Below are 16,268 nucleotides of genomic sequence, written 5' to 3' on the forward strand. Positions count from 1 at the left end.
TTGCTTTTTATTATTATGCAGCAGGAGACAGTTTCCTCACAGCTAAGGGCAGATTCTAGCACTCACCATCCTTGATTTACTCCTTACCCTCCATCTACTCTGATTCTGTTGCTTCTCTCCTCAAGGCCTGGCAGGGGAGAGAAGGGGGTGATTCTTTGTGGACTGGCCAACTGGATTCTTTGGCGCTTTTGGATTCTTGCTTGTGGGCCAGGGGACTAATGGTGACCTCTCTCTTGGGTCTCTGCCTCCAACTCCCAGCCCCCAGCCCCTTTCCTGCCAGATTTCCTCAGAGATTTCTTTCAGGGTGAGAAATGATTCTGGGTATGAGTGAAGGTCTTCTGCCTCGCGGTGGCCTCCTCGTCCACGGCAGCCTGGATATTCCTGGCTGCCCGCAGGCCGGACTTGATAGCAGTGTCTATCCAGGCATGGGGCATGGAGGTGTGCTCGCCTGCAAAGTGGATGCGGCCTTCAGGCTGGAAGAGCTGCAGTGAATAGTCCGTAAACTGGTAGGGTGTGAACTCAGCGAAGGCGCCCATGGTGAGGGGGTCCAGAGACCAGCGCTTGAGCACAGAGGAGGGGCACATGCGCCGCAATTCATCCTTGGGTATCTGGTGCACGGCCGCCAGGTCCTCCAGGACCACATCCTCCACCTGCTCGTGCGTCATGGATATGAAGAAGAGGGAGTCATCGTCCACGGTGTAGGAGGCCAGCAGGACGCCCTTGCCGCTGGGGAGGCTGTGGCTGGGGTAGTAGATGAAGCGCGAGGGCCGGTCGGTGACGGACACCCCACCCCGGATGCCCTCCCGCTCCCAGAAGGGCTCCTTACAGGCCAGAACCACCTTGGTGGCGCTGGTGTAATGCACCACGCGGAGCGCTTCCACCTTGTCTGGAGAGAGCGGTGGCTTAAAGGTAATGAGGCGCGTGGCCTTGGCTGAGGCCGAGATAATGACGAAGTCCGCAGTGAGGTTGTGCTTCGCGGAGCTGGGCTCACCTGCCCGGTAGGAAACCTGGACCTCAGGCCCGTCCCTCACCACTGCCTCCACCTTGGAGCCCAAGTGGATGGTGCCAGGCTTCAGGCTGGTGCTGAGGGCCCTGGGGAGCTGGTCGAAGCCACCAGTGATCTCAGAAAAGCTGCAGGGGTGAGCGGAGGGCAGGGGTGAGTGTGTGGGCACCAGGCCCCCTTGCTGGGTTTCCGGCAGCCCTCCTGGTCTGAAAAGCAAGGAAACTGGCTTCCTGCAGCCTGTGCTGGATGCTTCCTTCCATGTCCTTAACTAGTCTCTGTGAGGGAGGGATGATTGTTTAATTATACTTTGGAAAACCGAATCCTGTTGAAGAGGGACTGTCCCAGGATGACATACCCCGTCTAGACCCATAGCCTGTGGATTCAGTTACCATGCAGTCCTGTGTCCCAGAAGGAGTCCCAGAAACGTGGTTTTGGATTCTGGCTCCAGCCCTCACCCCACTTTAGTGAATTTGGATGAGTCATCGAACCCCTCTGAGCCTAAGCATCCTCTCCAGTAAAAGGGCTCTGAATAATAGTATCGACCTTCTAGGTGATGAAAAGTGACAATTTTTGGAAAGTGCAGATAATTGTGTCTGGCACATAGTGACCTACTCAATAATCATAGTTCTGTTTCTCTGCTCTGGGGGTTGGAGGAGGGGCAGATTCCAGCCCTGGTCCCAATTGGCCTTACTCGTCCTTCTTGGAAAAGATGAAGTCTGTCCGCAGGGACTCTAGGAGGGACTTGTAGTATCCAGAATCCTCATTCATCACAGTCCCGATCATCTTTACCGCTCCTTGGCTCAGCGCCCCTTCTTTCAGCAAGTAAGCCTGTGGGAGGTAGGAGTGCCAGATGGAGGGCCCAGCATGTAGGAATGGGCTTCAGCAGGGGCCTAGGGCAGGCAGGGGGTGGGACTGGACTCCAGGGAGGTGATGTCTTTGGCAGTGGGAAGAGAGAGTCCTGGTCAGCAGAGAACAACCCTGGTGGGCTAGGCTGAGCACAGACCTCCTCTACCCCTATCCTTTGACTCACATACCTTGGTGGAGTAGGAATCATAAAAGGACACCAGGTGGCTGCAGTTGAAATTTTTCAGATTTTGTTTGAGCTGCAGAAGGGGAGGGAGGGGAAGAAGTTTAGATGTAAGTCATAGAGCAGTGGCAGGACTCCTGGGTTCTATGGGTGTCCCTTTGAAGACGGTGGGGGCAAGGAGGTGGGGGATAGAAAGACCAGGGGAAGTGTGTTTCCAAGAGCTCCTAAATGCTCCTCTTTCCTCCCAAATCTCCCCTTCGTTTAAAGACCTTTGGAGACTAATATTTAAGGGGAAGACATTCACTGCAATCCAAGAGAATTGATTCATTACTGAGTATTGGGTTATCTGGTGATTCCCTTTCCTTCCACTGTCATCATCAAGCAGTGGGCCGTTGGATCACCAAGTACAGGAGAGTAGATGGGTCTGGGCATTAGGGTTGGGGTGACAACATTCTTAGGGGATATTAGAGGAGGGACCAATCACAAGAGTGCCAGATAGGAACCAGGCTAGCTGGGTCCATCCACAACTTTCCAGGTGATCTTGGGCCAGAACTTGTTTTTTTCCAACCCTGGGAGGGGTGAGGCAGGAGGCACCTTGGTGATGGACTGGTTGAAGAGATTAGTAGCATCCTTGCCCTTCTCCATTGGTTTCGTGGAGTAGCCTAGGAGCTCTGGGTTGTCCTTGACATCCCTGGTGCGATAACGTTGTCCGTTGATGAGGTACCAGGTGTTACCATCATATTCTATGAACTTGTTCATCTTCAGGCCAAGCTTCTTGATGTAGGTATGAACTAGCCTGGAGCAGATACAGGTATAACATGGCACCCATCCCAGGACCTCATTCCTGCTGGCCTCACTGTAGAAGCCATTTCCAGGAAAACCAGTTTCTTCATGTGCCCAGAGAGGGCTGACTGTTTCTTCCTAACCCTGCTTCCTCTTGCTGTGGTATTAACTCTTTTTCTTCTGTTTTTTCTTCCCCCACAAGGAAGATCATGAGGAGGGAGTTCACCCATCACCCAATAAAGGCTCTTTAAGAAATCCCAGAGTACAAGACTTAAGGAGAGGCAAAGGCCTCTTGTTTCAGACAGTATTTGAAATCCCACCTTCCATTTCTAAGTAAGTTGAGGCCAAATCTAAAGACTCCTAGTTTAGGCTGGTTCATTTTGTTTTTGTTTTGGTGGTGTTTGTAGGGAAGTCTTGGGTTCAGTTTACACATAAGGCAAAACAGAAGTCATATTTTTGGAGGTATGTCGACACCAGGTGAGGGATCTCTTTTGTCTTTAGAAGCCACAGAACCAGTGGCTGGGTTCTGCCCCAGGAGCCAGTTACAGTTTAGGGGTCGAGCATATGTTTTTGGGCCTGTTGCCTCCTTGATTTTGAGGAGGAGCTCTGTCACTTTCTCCTGGGAGAATCTTGGGTGTGTCACTTAATACCTCTGAGCCCCGTTTCTTGATTTGTAACCAGCGTGGTGCCTGGTACATAGAGGTGCTCAAGAAATGGCAGCTAATATGATTATTAAATATTATTAGTTTGTAGCTTAATGGGGTATAATTGACACATACGAAGCTACCCATATTCAAAGTACACAATTTGATGAATTAACGCTAACTATTATTATTAGTTTGGGACCTACCATTTTCTGTGTGACCCTGGTCTCTGGGCCTCAGCCTTCCATGTCAAGTGGGAGACCAATGTTAGTCTTGAGTCCACATGAGACAGTTGATGTGAGAGGCTCTGACCCTATGGCAGCAGCCCCCCCTACCCAACCCCTACCTAATTCCTCTTGCCTTCCCTTCACCCATCCCTTCCTTGGCACTTACCTGTGGGACTTTGGGATTCGCATGGGCCCCAATTCATAGTACCAGCCCTCCTCCTCATTCCTGTATGTGACAACTCGACCCCCGATGTGGTGGCTGGCTTCCAGGATGGTTACCTGGAGTCCAGAGAAGTTGTTGCCGGAGTCATGCTTTCCCTTCTCCCACCCTGTACACCCATCCCCATCCTGCCACAGGCTCTCGTCTGGAATTCCTAGCAGTAGGTCCCTGCATGTGCAGGATAACCACACGGTGGGTTGGGGGTGGTGGTGGAGGAAGTTCTTCCAGGAGGGTCCTGAGTAATGTAAGTGGGGCAGAAGTGCTCCGTGGTGGTGGGGGACCAAGTGCCTCTTGGCCTGCTCTTGTTAGCATAACCCTTCTCCGCTTTTGCTTCTGTGAGAACGCAGGTGTAACTAGGGTCAAATCTCAAGGGAGCCTGGGGTTTTGAGGAACCATAACTAAGGGCTAAGAGATCAGTGCATTATAAGCAGCCATCTAAGAGCTGACTGTAGCTTCTCCCTTTTTCCTTTTCCACCCAAGGAAGCAAACTGATTCCCCTCCTCAGACCCCAGGCAAAGGATTGAAGCCCCTTCAAGACCTGCTTACCTGGTGGCCAGCATCTTGTAGGGCCTTGGCAGCTGCCAGGCCTGACATGCCAGCTCCCACTATTACCACACGCTTGGGCAGCGGGGAGGCGTGGAGCCCCTTCTGCGCCGTGACAAGGATGGACTCATACTCGGGGTCCTGGAAGCACTTGACCAGGTCCTCAAAGTAGCCAAGGCAGCTGGGAGTAGCCAACAGCAGCCCCAGGATTAGGATTCCTGTGGTAGAGAGGGGAATTGGGGACTGCCTGTCTGGGGCCCGGGCTCTGCACCCTGCCCTACCCAGGATGAGCTTGGCTGTATGAACGTGTGCAGGTGGTGAGGTCAGGCAGCACCTGTCAGATGTGTGGTTGTAAACATGCATATTTGTGATTGTGTCTGTGTGGGGGCGATTGTGTTGTGTGGGGTGTGGACGTATGTGCGAACCGTGCTGGTGTCAGCTGTGTGGTTGTAAATACAAATGCATGTGTTCACGTGTATGCATGTGATTGGAAACCCATGAGTGTGTGCAGAGCCATCTATGAATGTGAATATGCCTGCTTCTGATGGTGGGTGTGTGTGTGAGCTTGTCTGTGATGGAAGTTGCAGTGATTGTAAGTTTGTGATCATTGCCCTGTATGACTGTGCATTGTCTGTGATTTCATAGGAGGGGGTGTGTCTGTGGGACAGTGTGGGCACCTGAGCAAATGTGTGGATGAATCTGTATGGGAGAGCGAAGTGGGTGGGTGTGGTCTGGGTCTGAAGAGTGAGGAAGGCATATATGCTTGTGCTTGAGTTTGTGAGGGAAATGGTTGCTGGCATTCTTGTGTGTGATGCTGTGAGTGCGTCTGAGCGTGAGGCTGGGTGGCAGAGCCGGAGGGTGTCTGTGTTCTTTGCGAATGTGTGCTTTTGTGAGAGGATGGGTATGTGTGAAAGTGGGAGTGTGTGAGGCATGGTTCTCTTCGGGTGGAACTGTGACCAGTTTCTCAGCGATATTACCAGTGCCCCGTGGACCTTGGCAGTCCTACTGCTCCTCTCCAGCCTGACAGTAGTTTTTCAAATCCCTCCACGTTTTCTTATGTGCAGCCAAGATTGGAAACTGTAGTTAATATGTAACACACAATAAGTCCAGAGTGACGTGGTGGTTTTCGTCCCCCAAATTGACTGCTCTGATGCACCGAGAAATTCACCCAGGAGGGAGTCTCCAACGAGAGACTGTGTGGTTTCCTTGGTGTTACCTGATCTGAAGGGGACCGTCCAGGAGTGCTGATGCAATGTGCCCCCCTGCACTAGCCCTAGGATTTTTGGGTGGATGAGAATGCCCTTAGTCCAGTCTTTGTACATGCGGGATACCCGAGATGCATAGAAGGCAAGGGATCTTCAGGTGCCAACCCCTGTAGAGACTACACGCAGGGGTGACTTCTGCAGGGGTGACTTCTCCGAAAAGAAGAGGGAGTAACCAGCCACCATGGTAGAGAACCCCAAGCCTCACCCCCTCTCCCCACCGTCCAAGCCTACCTCAACCCCCCGAATCCGTTCTCACCCCTGACAAACTCTCCCGTCTCTCTGAGCTACCAGCATTCCTGTCTCAGTCCCCATGTCCTTCCCTCTGAATGGACCCAACCCCTAAACTCATTACCTGGACCTGGACCCATTCTCTTGACTCACTTTCAACACCTGGACCTATGCATAGCCCCCCACGTAGCCCTGACCCATCTCAGTTCCCATGTCTTTTCCTATTGCATGGCCCCATGCTCAGACTCCCTCTCTGACCCATCTCAACCCCATCCCTCCATCTCCTTTCCCTGTTTCAGAGTCCAACACTTTCTCACCCAGGTGCCTCTGTCTCAGACTTAGTGGAGGGGCCCCACTTACCCCTCATCTTGGCCTTGGCCTTACAGCTCATGCTGAGCCCGGGGCAGCTCTCTCTCTCTTTATGAGGAGCCAGCTCCTCCCCAGAAGTTGCTGGCCTCTTCCCACCGGCCTGCCCCTAGGGCTGAGCCAAGCAGAGAAGCCCGGCCCTCATGGTGAAAAGACCGTGGTGACTCGGCCCCATCCCTGGCCTCATCTTCTGCCTCCTGGCCTTTCCTTCCTCCTGGCCCATCTCTCCTCCTAGGGAAATCCCCTTCTCCCAGCTCAGACCCCAGCACCTGGGTACTAGTTGGGAGAAGGGGCTGTGGGAGCCAGGTGAGCCATCCCCAACCTCCCAGGAATGGGTGAGGACTGGGGCTAAGTGTCTGGGCTGGTTTGGAAGGCCAGTGTCTGGGCTCCCAGCCCAGTCAAAGCTCCCAACTGCCTCCACTAGAGAATGTTTAGTTCTACTGCTGTCCCACCATGAGCTTTCTGCTCCACTGTGAGTTTGTCCAAGGTGGGGATTCTGGCCAGGAGCTCCCATGGAAGATGTGCCTTTCCTGCCCCTCTCAGGGGCTCCCCTGGCAGGCTGGGTTGGCCCATTTGCAGTGGGGAGGGTTTTTTCCCCTCTTCCTCTGAGTCCTCTGGGGGCTTCCTTGGACACTCCTCTGGCACTGGACTTCCTTCTCCTGGGGAATCAGGCCAGCTGGCTGTGGTACCAAGACTAGTTCTTTGTTCTCTGTGTACAGTGCAGGTGGAGATAGGCTGGCTGGCGAGACAAGTGGACAGGAAGCAACATGGGCCTGGGAACGGGGGAAGCAACATGGGGCTAGGGAGAGAGGGAGTCAGTGTCAGGGGCACAGGCCTCAGATTCTGGGAACCAGGGTGGCATAAGGGAAAGGGCACCAGCAATGGAATCCAACAGAACTGGGTGCAAATCTTGCTTTATTACATCATTGCTGTGTGGCTTAGGACATAAGGCTTATGATACTTCTCTGAACCTGGATTTCTTTACCTGTAAAATGGGCCAATAATACCTTCTTCATAGGGTGCTTCAGGATTAAATGAGATGATGTGTGTGAAGAGCCTGGCATAGTACCTTGCACTCTCTAGGTCTCTAAACTGGCTTCCTTTTTTCCTTTCGGAGATAGGGTTTGATTTGACACCAGATCACACACAATCATAGTATCTTTAAAATGGAAGTAATTCCTCCACTACATGGTTGCTGGATGAACCAAATAAAATAACACATGGGGGTTACAGTGTGAATGGCTAGGCTTTAAGCATAGATCAAGGGCTCTCTCTCTCTCTCCTGCCTCTTATTTTTTGAAAGAGCTTTGTTGAGATAAGATTCACATACCACACAACTCTTCCATTTAAAAAGAGAAATTCAATGATTTTTAGTGTCTTTTCAGAGTTGTCTATTATCACCATAATCAATTTTAAAACATTTTCATCATTCCAGAATGAAATACAGTACCCATGAACCATCCCTCCCCATTCTTCTCATTGTCCCAGCCCTAGGCACCCTAGACATTACATATATCCAGAACAGGTATCATACGATATGTAGTCTTTTGTGACTGGCTCCTTTTGCTTGCATAATGTACTCAAGATTCACCCATGTTGTCGCATGTATCCGTACTCCATCCTTTTTATGGATGAACAATTTTCCATTTATGACGGAATAATATTTTATTTATATCATATTCGTTTATCCATGTATAAGCTGATGGCCATTTGGGTTTTTCCCACTTTGGGGCTACTCTAAACATTCTTTTATAAGATTTTATGTGGACATAGATTTTCATTTCTCTTAAGTATATATTTTGGAAAGGAATTTCTGGGTTATATGTTAACTCTGTGTTTAACCTTTTGAGGAATTGCCAGACTGGTTTACAAAGCCTGCACCATTCTACTTTCCCACTAGCAACAAATGAGATCCCCAATTTCACCCCATCTTCAACAACACTTGTCACTGTCTGTTTTTGATTGCAGCTGTCCTGGTGGGTGTGGAGTGGTATCTCATTGTGCTTTTGGTTTGTATTTCCTTGTTGACTAGAGATGTTAAACATCTTTTCATGAGCTTAATGAACATTTGTAGATATTCTTTGGAGAAATGTGCATTCAGATCGTTTGCCTATTTTTACATTTGGTTATTTGTCTCTTTATTATTGACTTGTAAGAGTTTTTTATATATTGTAGATACAAGTCTCTTACCAGATATATATACACATATGTTTGTAAATATTTTCTCCCATTCTGAAGATTTTCACTTTCTTGATGATGTTTTTTCAAGCATGGAATTTTAAATTTTTGATGAGGTGCACATCATTTATTTTTTCCTTTAATTGCTGTGCTTTGAGTATCATATCTAAAATCCTATTGCCAAATCCAAGATTATGAAGATTTACCCCTATGTTTTTTCCCAGTGGTTTTATATTTTATTTTATTTTATTTAAAAAAATTTTTTAAACGTTTATTTATTTTTGAGACAGAGAGACAGAGCATGAACAGGGGAGGGTCAGAGAGAGAGGGAGACACAGAATCTGAAACAGGCTCCAGGCTCCGAGCTGTCAGCACAGAGCTTGATGCGGGGCTCAAACTCACGGACCGCGAGATCATGACCTGAGCCGAAGTCGGCCGCTTAACTGACTGAGCCACCCAGGCGCCCCCGCCCCCAGTGGTTTTATATTTTAAACTGTTCTATTTTGATCATTGGTCCATTTTGAGATAATTTTTATATATGGTATGAGGTAGGTTTCCAACTTTATTCTTTTGCATGAGACTATCCAGTTGTCCCAGCACTATTTGTTGGGAAGACTATTCTTCTCCCCATTGAATGATTTTGGCACTCTTGTGAAAAATCAGTTGACCATGTACATGTGGTTTTATTCCTGTACTGCCATACTGTCTTGATGACCATTTTGTAGTAAGTTTTGAAATTGGGAAGTGTGTCTTCCTACCTTGTTTTCCTTTTTTTTTTTTTTAAGTTCATTTATTATTTTGAGAGAGAGAGAGAGCATGCACATGCGGGCAGGGAAGGGGCAGAGAGAGGGAGAGGTAGGGAGAAAGAGAGAGAATCCCAACCAGGCTCCACGCTGCCAGCACAGAGCCCGATGTGGTGCTCAAACCCACGAACCATGAGATAATGACCAGAGCTGAAATCAAAGAGTCGGACACTTAACCAACTGAGCCACACTGGTGCCCCCTACCTTGTTTTTCTTTTTAAAAATTTTTTTGCTTTTCCAAGTCCCTTGAATTTCCATATGAATTTTAGAATCAGCTTGTCAATTTCTACAAAGAAGTCAGCTGGGATTCTGGTAGGGATTGCATTGAATCCGTAGATCACTTCAAGAAGTATTACCATTTTAACAATATTATCTTCTGGTCCATAGATGTAGGGTGTTTTCCCACTTATTTACATAGTCTTTAATTATTTCAACAATGTTTTGAAGTTCTTGGAGTATGATTTTTGTACTTAAAAAAATTTTTTTTAAATGTTTGTTTATTTTTGAGAGAGACAGAATGCGAGTAGGTTAGAGGGAGAGAGAGAGGAAGACACAGAATCTGAAGCAGGCTCCAGGCTCTGAGCTGTCAGCACAGAGCCCGATGTGGGGCTTAAACTCACGAGCTGTGAGATCATGACTTGAGCTGAAGTCAGATGCTCAACTGACTGAGCCACCCAGGTGCCCCTGATTTTTGTACTTTTTAAAGAACTTTTTTCTTACTGAGATGAAGTTCATATAACATAAAATTAACTATTTTAAAGTGTACAATTCAGTGGCACATTTGCTATGTATTTATAGCACATTCACAGTATTGTGTAACTGCCACATTTATCAAGTTCCAAACATTTTCATCACCCCAAAGGAAAACCTTGTACCCATTAAGTAGCCACTCCCCATTCCTCCCTCCCTGCGTTTTCTGACCACCAGCAATTTTCTTTGTGTAAGCTTTTATCTATTCTGGATATTTCATATAAATGGAATAACACTGTATGTAACTATTTGTATTTGTCTTCTTTCACTTAACATAATGTTTTGGAAGTTCACCCACATGTAGAGCGTATTAGTACTTCATTACTTTTTATAGCTGAACAATATTGTATGTATAAACCATATTTTATCGATCCATTCATTGTTGTACATTTAGGTTGTTTCCACCATTTGGCTATTGTGAACAGTGCTGCTATGAACATTTGTTTACAAGTATTTGAGCATTTGTTTTCAATCATTTCTGTTATTCTGTTCATTTCCTGGGGCTGCCATCACAGATTAGCACAAGAGAAACTTACTCTCTCACAGTTGTAGAGACTACAAGTCCTCAGTCACATTGTTGTGTGGGCCATGCTCCTTGCAAAGGTTCCAGGGATGGATCCTTTCTTGCCTCTCCCAGCTTTTGGTGACCCCAGGTGTTCTTATGTTTGGGGCTGCCTAACTCTAATCTCTGCCTTCACGTGGTCTTCCTCTTCTGTGTCTGAGTGTCTCAAATCTCTTTCTGCCTTCTCTTATAAGGACATCATTGGATTTAGGTCCCACCTTAAACCAGGATGATCTTGTCTCAAGATCTTTCATTTAATTGTGTCTGAACAGACCATTTTCCCAAATAAGGTCACATTCACATGTTCCAGAGGTTAAAGCTTGAACATATCTTTTTTGGGACCACTATTCAGCTCATCACAGTTCACCTTTTGGCCCCTCTAAATTCGTGTCTGTCTCACATGCCAAACATATTTAGCCCCAAATCCCTCAGTCTCAATCCATTACAGTATCATCTTACTCCAAGATCTCATCTAAATATTGTCAGCTCAAAGTCCCAAACCTGATGATCTAAATCATCTAAATCAGGTACGGGGAAGACTCTGGGTATGATTCATCCTAGGACAAAATGCCTTTCCATCTGTGGTCATCAGAACCTGACAAGTCGTATGCTTTCAAAATGCAAAGGTGAACAGGCATAGAGTAAACATGCCATTGAAAAAAGGAGAATGTGGAAGAAATAGAGATGTCACAGGAGCCAAGCAAGTTTGAAATCCAGCAGGGCAAATTCCATTAGGTTTCAAGGCTGGAGAACACCCTTCTGTGGCTGGATGCTCTGCCCTGCTACCTCACCACTCCATGCTTTGGGCCTGCAGCTCTGCCCTCTGCTTCTGCTACAGCCTCAGCCTCTGCCCTTGGAGTCATTCTTTCCTGAAGGGTAGCACATGTTTGAAGACACAAAAGGCGTTCAGCAGAGAGAGAGAGGAGAACAGGTTCTATGACTGAGCCTAGGTGCACACCACCTTTAAGAGGTAGAGAGATGAGGGGAACTATAAAGGAGATTGAGCAGGGGAACCATAGAGGTAGGAGGAAGACACAGGAAGTGAGGTGTACTGGAATCCATGTGAAGAACGTGTTCAAGGAAGGAGTGATTGGTTGTATAAATGCTTTCCACTAGAGTGATGATTGAGAACTGATCGTTGGTTTAACAACAGGAGCCTGATTACAGTGGATTCAAAAGAGAAGGACAGGAGGAATTTGGGACAGTGAGTATATCAGCTTTTTTTTTTGGAGGAAATTTGGACAGGAGAGTAAAGGATAGCAGAAAAATAAGTAGGTATGTGCAGGATGACAGCATGAAGAGTCAGAAGAGGTTTTTTGGTTTGTTTATGTTTTTGTTTTGTTTTGAACAAATCTGATTCGCAAAGATAGTATAAAGAGTTCTCACATACCCCACACCCTGTTTCCCCTGTCGCCAGCATCTTTCAGTAGTATGGTACGTTTGTTGCAATTACGAACCAGCACCAATACATTACTATTAACTGAAGTCCATACTTTAGATTTCCTTCGGGTTCTTTCCCTCTCCAAATTACCCTTTTCTTTCCCAAGATCATTCAAGATATCACACACTTTGAGTTGTCGTGTCTCTCGGGCTCCTCTAAATCATAACTTACAGAACACAGGTGGGTGGGGGGGGCAGCACCCTATAATCACCCTATGATCACCCAGGCTAGGTCAGATCAGTCTCTTCCCAGGTTTTGCCTGTAAATAAGTCATGAAAGAAATTCATTTTCACAGTTTTGTTGTTTTTAGAATGAAGGAAGAGGGACTTCAGACTTCTATATTTATGATTTTTGTGCTTATGTTCATTTGTGGGGTTAGTCAATGATTTTCTCTTCTTGCATTGCCGGCATTTAGTTTTGCTGTCAAGAGTAAATTCGCTTCATAAAATGAATTGGGTAAGTCTCCCTCTCTCCACTCTTTGAAACAGAGTGACAGAGATTCTGTCCTTGAAGTTTTGTCTAAACTGCCTGACTTGATGACTGTCTTGGGGGAACAGTGGTAAGGGCATAGAAGATAATCTGAGAGTGGGTTAAGTAGGTGACGGGGATTAAAAAGCCTATAGTTTTGAGTGAAGCCCAGGACAAGATGAGGTTCTGCAGCAGGTCCAGGCTGCCATGCAAGCTGCTCTTCCATTTGAACCATATGGTTCAACAGATCTAATGGTGCCCGAAGGGTCAGTAGCAGATAGAGATGTTGTTTGGAGCCTTAGGCCATGAAAGGTGAATCACAACACAGACCCGTAGGATTTTGGAGCAAAGCCTTGCTATCCTCTGAAGATAACTACTCTCCTTTTGAGACACAGCTTTTGACTTGCTGTTGGGCCCTAGTAGAAACTGAACCCTTGATCATGAGTCACCAAATCACCATGTGGCCTAAATTCCCATTGTAAACTTGATGTTGCCTGACTTACCAAGTTAAAAGTTGTCATGTACAGTAACAATACATCATCAAACAGAAGTGAAATGTGTGCAATTGGACTCTAGCAGCCCCTGAAGGTGCAAGCCGTTTGCACTAGGAAGTGGCCCAAATGCCTATGGTCTAACGGAGGTTCCCTGTGATTAATTGATAAGGAAGAGAACAGCCAAGCCCAGTTTACAGATGGGTCTGCATGATACACAGACACCACCTGAAAGTGGACAGCTGTACTACTCTAGCTCTTTTCTGGGACATCCCTGAAGGCCTGTCGTGGAAAGAAATACTCCTAGGGGGCAGAACATCAACAAGGCACTTCATTGTTTGTTTCATCTGGAAGGGAAAACAGCCAGAGGTAAGAATCTATATAAATTAATGGACTGTAACCAGTGGGTTGGCTAGGTGGCCAGGGACTTGGAAGACAGTTGGGGAAGTTATAAAGATAGTCCTCTTTCAAGTAACACAGAATATGATGATATTTGTGTCCTGTGTGAATGCTCACCAAAGGGTGCCTTCAGCAGAAGTGGATTTCAATAGTACAGTGGATGGAATGTGGATACCTGTCAGCCTCTTTCCCCAACCACCACTAGCATTGCCCAATGGGCTCATGAACAAAATGGCCGTGGTGGCAGGGATGGAGGATATGCCTGGGCTTAGCAACTTGGACTTTGACTCACCAAGGCCAGTCTGGCTGCAAATCAGGCTGGAAGTATTTTTTTCTTCCCTTCTGGCTAAAGAGTTGGTTGTTAAACTATTAACATCCTACCACTTGTTAACACCTAGACTTTCAGTTCGTGGCTGTAGGACATTTCTCATATTACTAAATCTCTGTGACTCAGTTTCCTCATCTGCAAAATCATGACGATAACACTATCTATTTCACAGGGATGTTTTGAATATTATAAGGAAAGCATTTACCAGGCACACAGGAAACAACCACCTAATAAGGCTTTGCTGTTATTACTATCATTACCATCATCATTATTATTATGTTTGTTATTACTGTTATTGCTATCCCTTTTGCTTGTCTGTGTGTCTGTGTATCCTTTCATTGGCTCACACAAGATTTATAGCCTTGGGGGATACAAACACCCCAGGATTCAAGATGCTGAAGGGATGCGTGGTTGGGTCCCTGTGGGTGACTCATTATTGCTGGTCAGATGGACAGCTCATTCTTCAACTTCCCAAAGAACAATGGAATGGGCCCATGGCCAAGAGGCAGGACGTCTGGGTTCTAGTCTCCTCCGCTTAGTCATATGGGCCTCTGAATTTCCTTGTCTGGGCTTAGTTTTCCTGGCTGTAAAAGAGGAGTGGGGAGCTGGACATGCTGACCTTGAAGGCCAAATCTGACTCAGCAGTGAAGTGACCAAAACCACTATCAAAGACTCCCTCAGGACCTGGCCCATGACAAGTGCTCAGCAAGTGTCTATCACCATTGTTGTCATCATCTGTAAAAAGGGGACCATAACTCCTCCCTCACAGGATTGCTAGGAGGACCTGGTGAAAAAAATACATGTGAAAGTGCTCAGTAAACTGTAAAGTGCTGTGAGCCTGTCCCAAAGCACCATTAAGATAATCTCGATCATTAGAATCATCACCACCTCCTGCTATCCCTTCAGCTCCTTCCCTAGACACAAACCCAGAAAACTTTCTGGAGCACCTGTCTTAGCAAATGAGAGCCAATTCCCACAGGGTCCCTCCCAGAGGTCTTCTCCACCTGAGGCCAATTAGACAGCCCATGGGGTTAGCACTGCATGCCCTGCCTTGCCCTTCTCCAGAGCCCACCCCCTGCTCCTTGAGGCCTGTGGGCCCCTGGGTCCAGAATCAAGCATCCAGAAGACAGCCTTCCCTCTCGTGTCAACCCCCAGTTGGTCCCACCCCCACTGGCGGCCACAATCAGCTCTCAGGGCAGTAGACAGGATTTCAGTTAGAGGTCAGGTATAGACCTTAATTTGGACTGGAGTGCTGAAGCATGTGACACTATGGACACAGACCCAGCCCAGGAGTCAGGCAGCAGGGTTTCCATGCTGGCTGCCCCATTGTCTAACTGCTTGGTCTTGGCCAAATCCCTCAGCGTTTCTGGGCCACATTTCATTTTCTGGGATATGGAGGGTAGGACCATGCTTGGCAGTCTTTAAGTAATTCTTCATTTGAAATATCAGGGTGGCCTGAGTTTCATCCTGTCTATAATCCTAGATTGCTTCTGACCTTGGGCAAGTTACTACACCTCCCTGGGCCTCAGTTTCCCCATCCATCCAATGGGGAGATAGGCCCTCACATGGATACCTATTCACAGCTGACGTGAGGTACATGACCAGGACAAGGAGAGTCAGGGCCTTGGCTCAGGGCAAGGGGCACGTACCTTTTGTGTCATGGTTCTGAGGAAAAGAATTGACGAGGCACATTTTTATTGTCCTGAGTTCTGGGCCCAAACTCTCGATTCCCCTGAATCTTTCAGCCCATCGGGCTGGGCTGGAGGAAGTGGGGGGATGTGGTTGGGTACAGGGGGAAGACTCCCAGGGCAGTCCTCTGAGAGTGTAATTGAGTCTGAGGAAGAGCTGATGGTTGGAGGGAAGTTTGGGATCATAGATCTCCCCACCCTGCCCCTCCCAAGAAAACTTGAAGCACCCAGGGTGCTCCTAACCCCAGGAAGGCTCACTTCAGGGACATACAGTAGAGCAAGCTCCAGAGATGCCACGCAGGAGGGAATGTGTCCCCTCCCTGCCAGGTGTGGCTTGAGGAAGGGGGACACAACACATTCAGGTCAGGAAGGTCAGGAAGTAGACATAGGGATGGGATTGACCTTTATTAAGTGCTTCTTCTGTGCTAAGCCCTGGGCTCCAATGCCCACGCATGCCATCTCTCGATCTGCATCATAATACAGTGAGCGAGAGAGTCTTCCCTATTTTAGAGAAGTGGAAACTGAGCTTGCTTCAGAATACACAGCCATGTGAGGCAGCCGTGGACTCAGCATCTGGGCTCCTCTGCTTCTTAGCCATGTGACCTTTGGCAAGTTCCCTCCTCTTTTCTGATACTGTTTTCTCGTCTGTTATATCCCTGTCTCCCAAGGCTGAAGCGGTGCCCATGCAAAGTAGGCTCAGAGTGACCTTGGCCTTTGCTCTCAATGGGGCCTGGGAGGTGTTTCTGTTGCCTTGACAGCTGAATAGGCAGGGCTGGTCTGCTACATCATCTGCATCAGAAGGCCTCAACCATGGGTGGCCATGCTGAAGTTTCTGAGGAGACTGGCAAAGGTCC

The 16,268-nt window shown here is 47.6% G+C and overlaps 1 protein-coding gene across 1 annotated transcript; it reads right to left on the reverse strand.

Annotated features, from left to right (window-relative positions):
- Positions 1-299: 299 nt before the first annotated feature.
- On the reverse strand, positions 300-6,331 carry LOC106970164 (L-amino-acid oxidase-like). Its single transcript, XM_053203233.1, has 7 exons — positions 6,301-6,331; positions 4,451-4,665; positions 3,851-3,963; positions 2,625-2,826; positions 2,038-2,106; positions 1,695-1,831; positions 300-1,209 (listed from the first exon to the last, which is right to left on the reverse strand). Exons 1-7 carry the CDS (start codon positions 6,329-6,331, stop codon positions 300-302), a joined length of 1,677 nt encoding a protein of 558 aa, XP_053059208.1.
- Positions 6,332-16,268: the final 9,937 nt, after the last annotated feature.

This window comes from Acinonyx jubatus, chromosome C1 (genome assembly GCF_027475565.1).
Source record: "Acinonyx jubatus isolate Ajub_Pintada_27869175 chromosome C1, VMU_Ajub_asm_v1.0, whole genome shotgun sequence".
In the NCBI taxonomy this organism is placed as follows: domain Eukaryota; kingdom Metazoa; phylum Chordata; class Mammalia; order Carnivora; family Felidae; genus Acinonyx; species Acinonyx jubatus.

Excerpts from the sequence above, each read along its gene's own strand:
- LOC106970164 (XM_053203233.1), bottom strand. The coding sequence starts at position 6,331 with ATGAGCTGTAAGGCCAAGGCCAAGATGAGGG. Across the intron at positions 2,107-2,624 it reads TCAACCAGTCCATCACCAAG|CTCAAACAAAATCTGAAAAA; the intron begins GTGCCTCCTGCC and ends CCCCTTCTGCAG. Across the intron at positions 1,832-2,037 it reads ATGATTCCTACTCCACCAAG|GCTTACTTGCTGAAAGAAGG; the intron begins GTATGTGAGTCA and ends TACCTCCCACAG.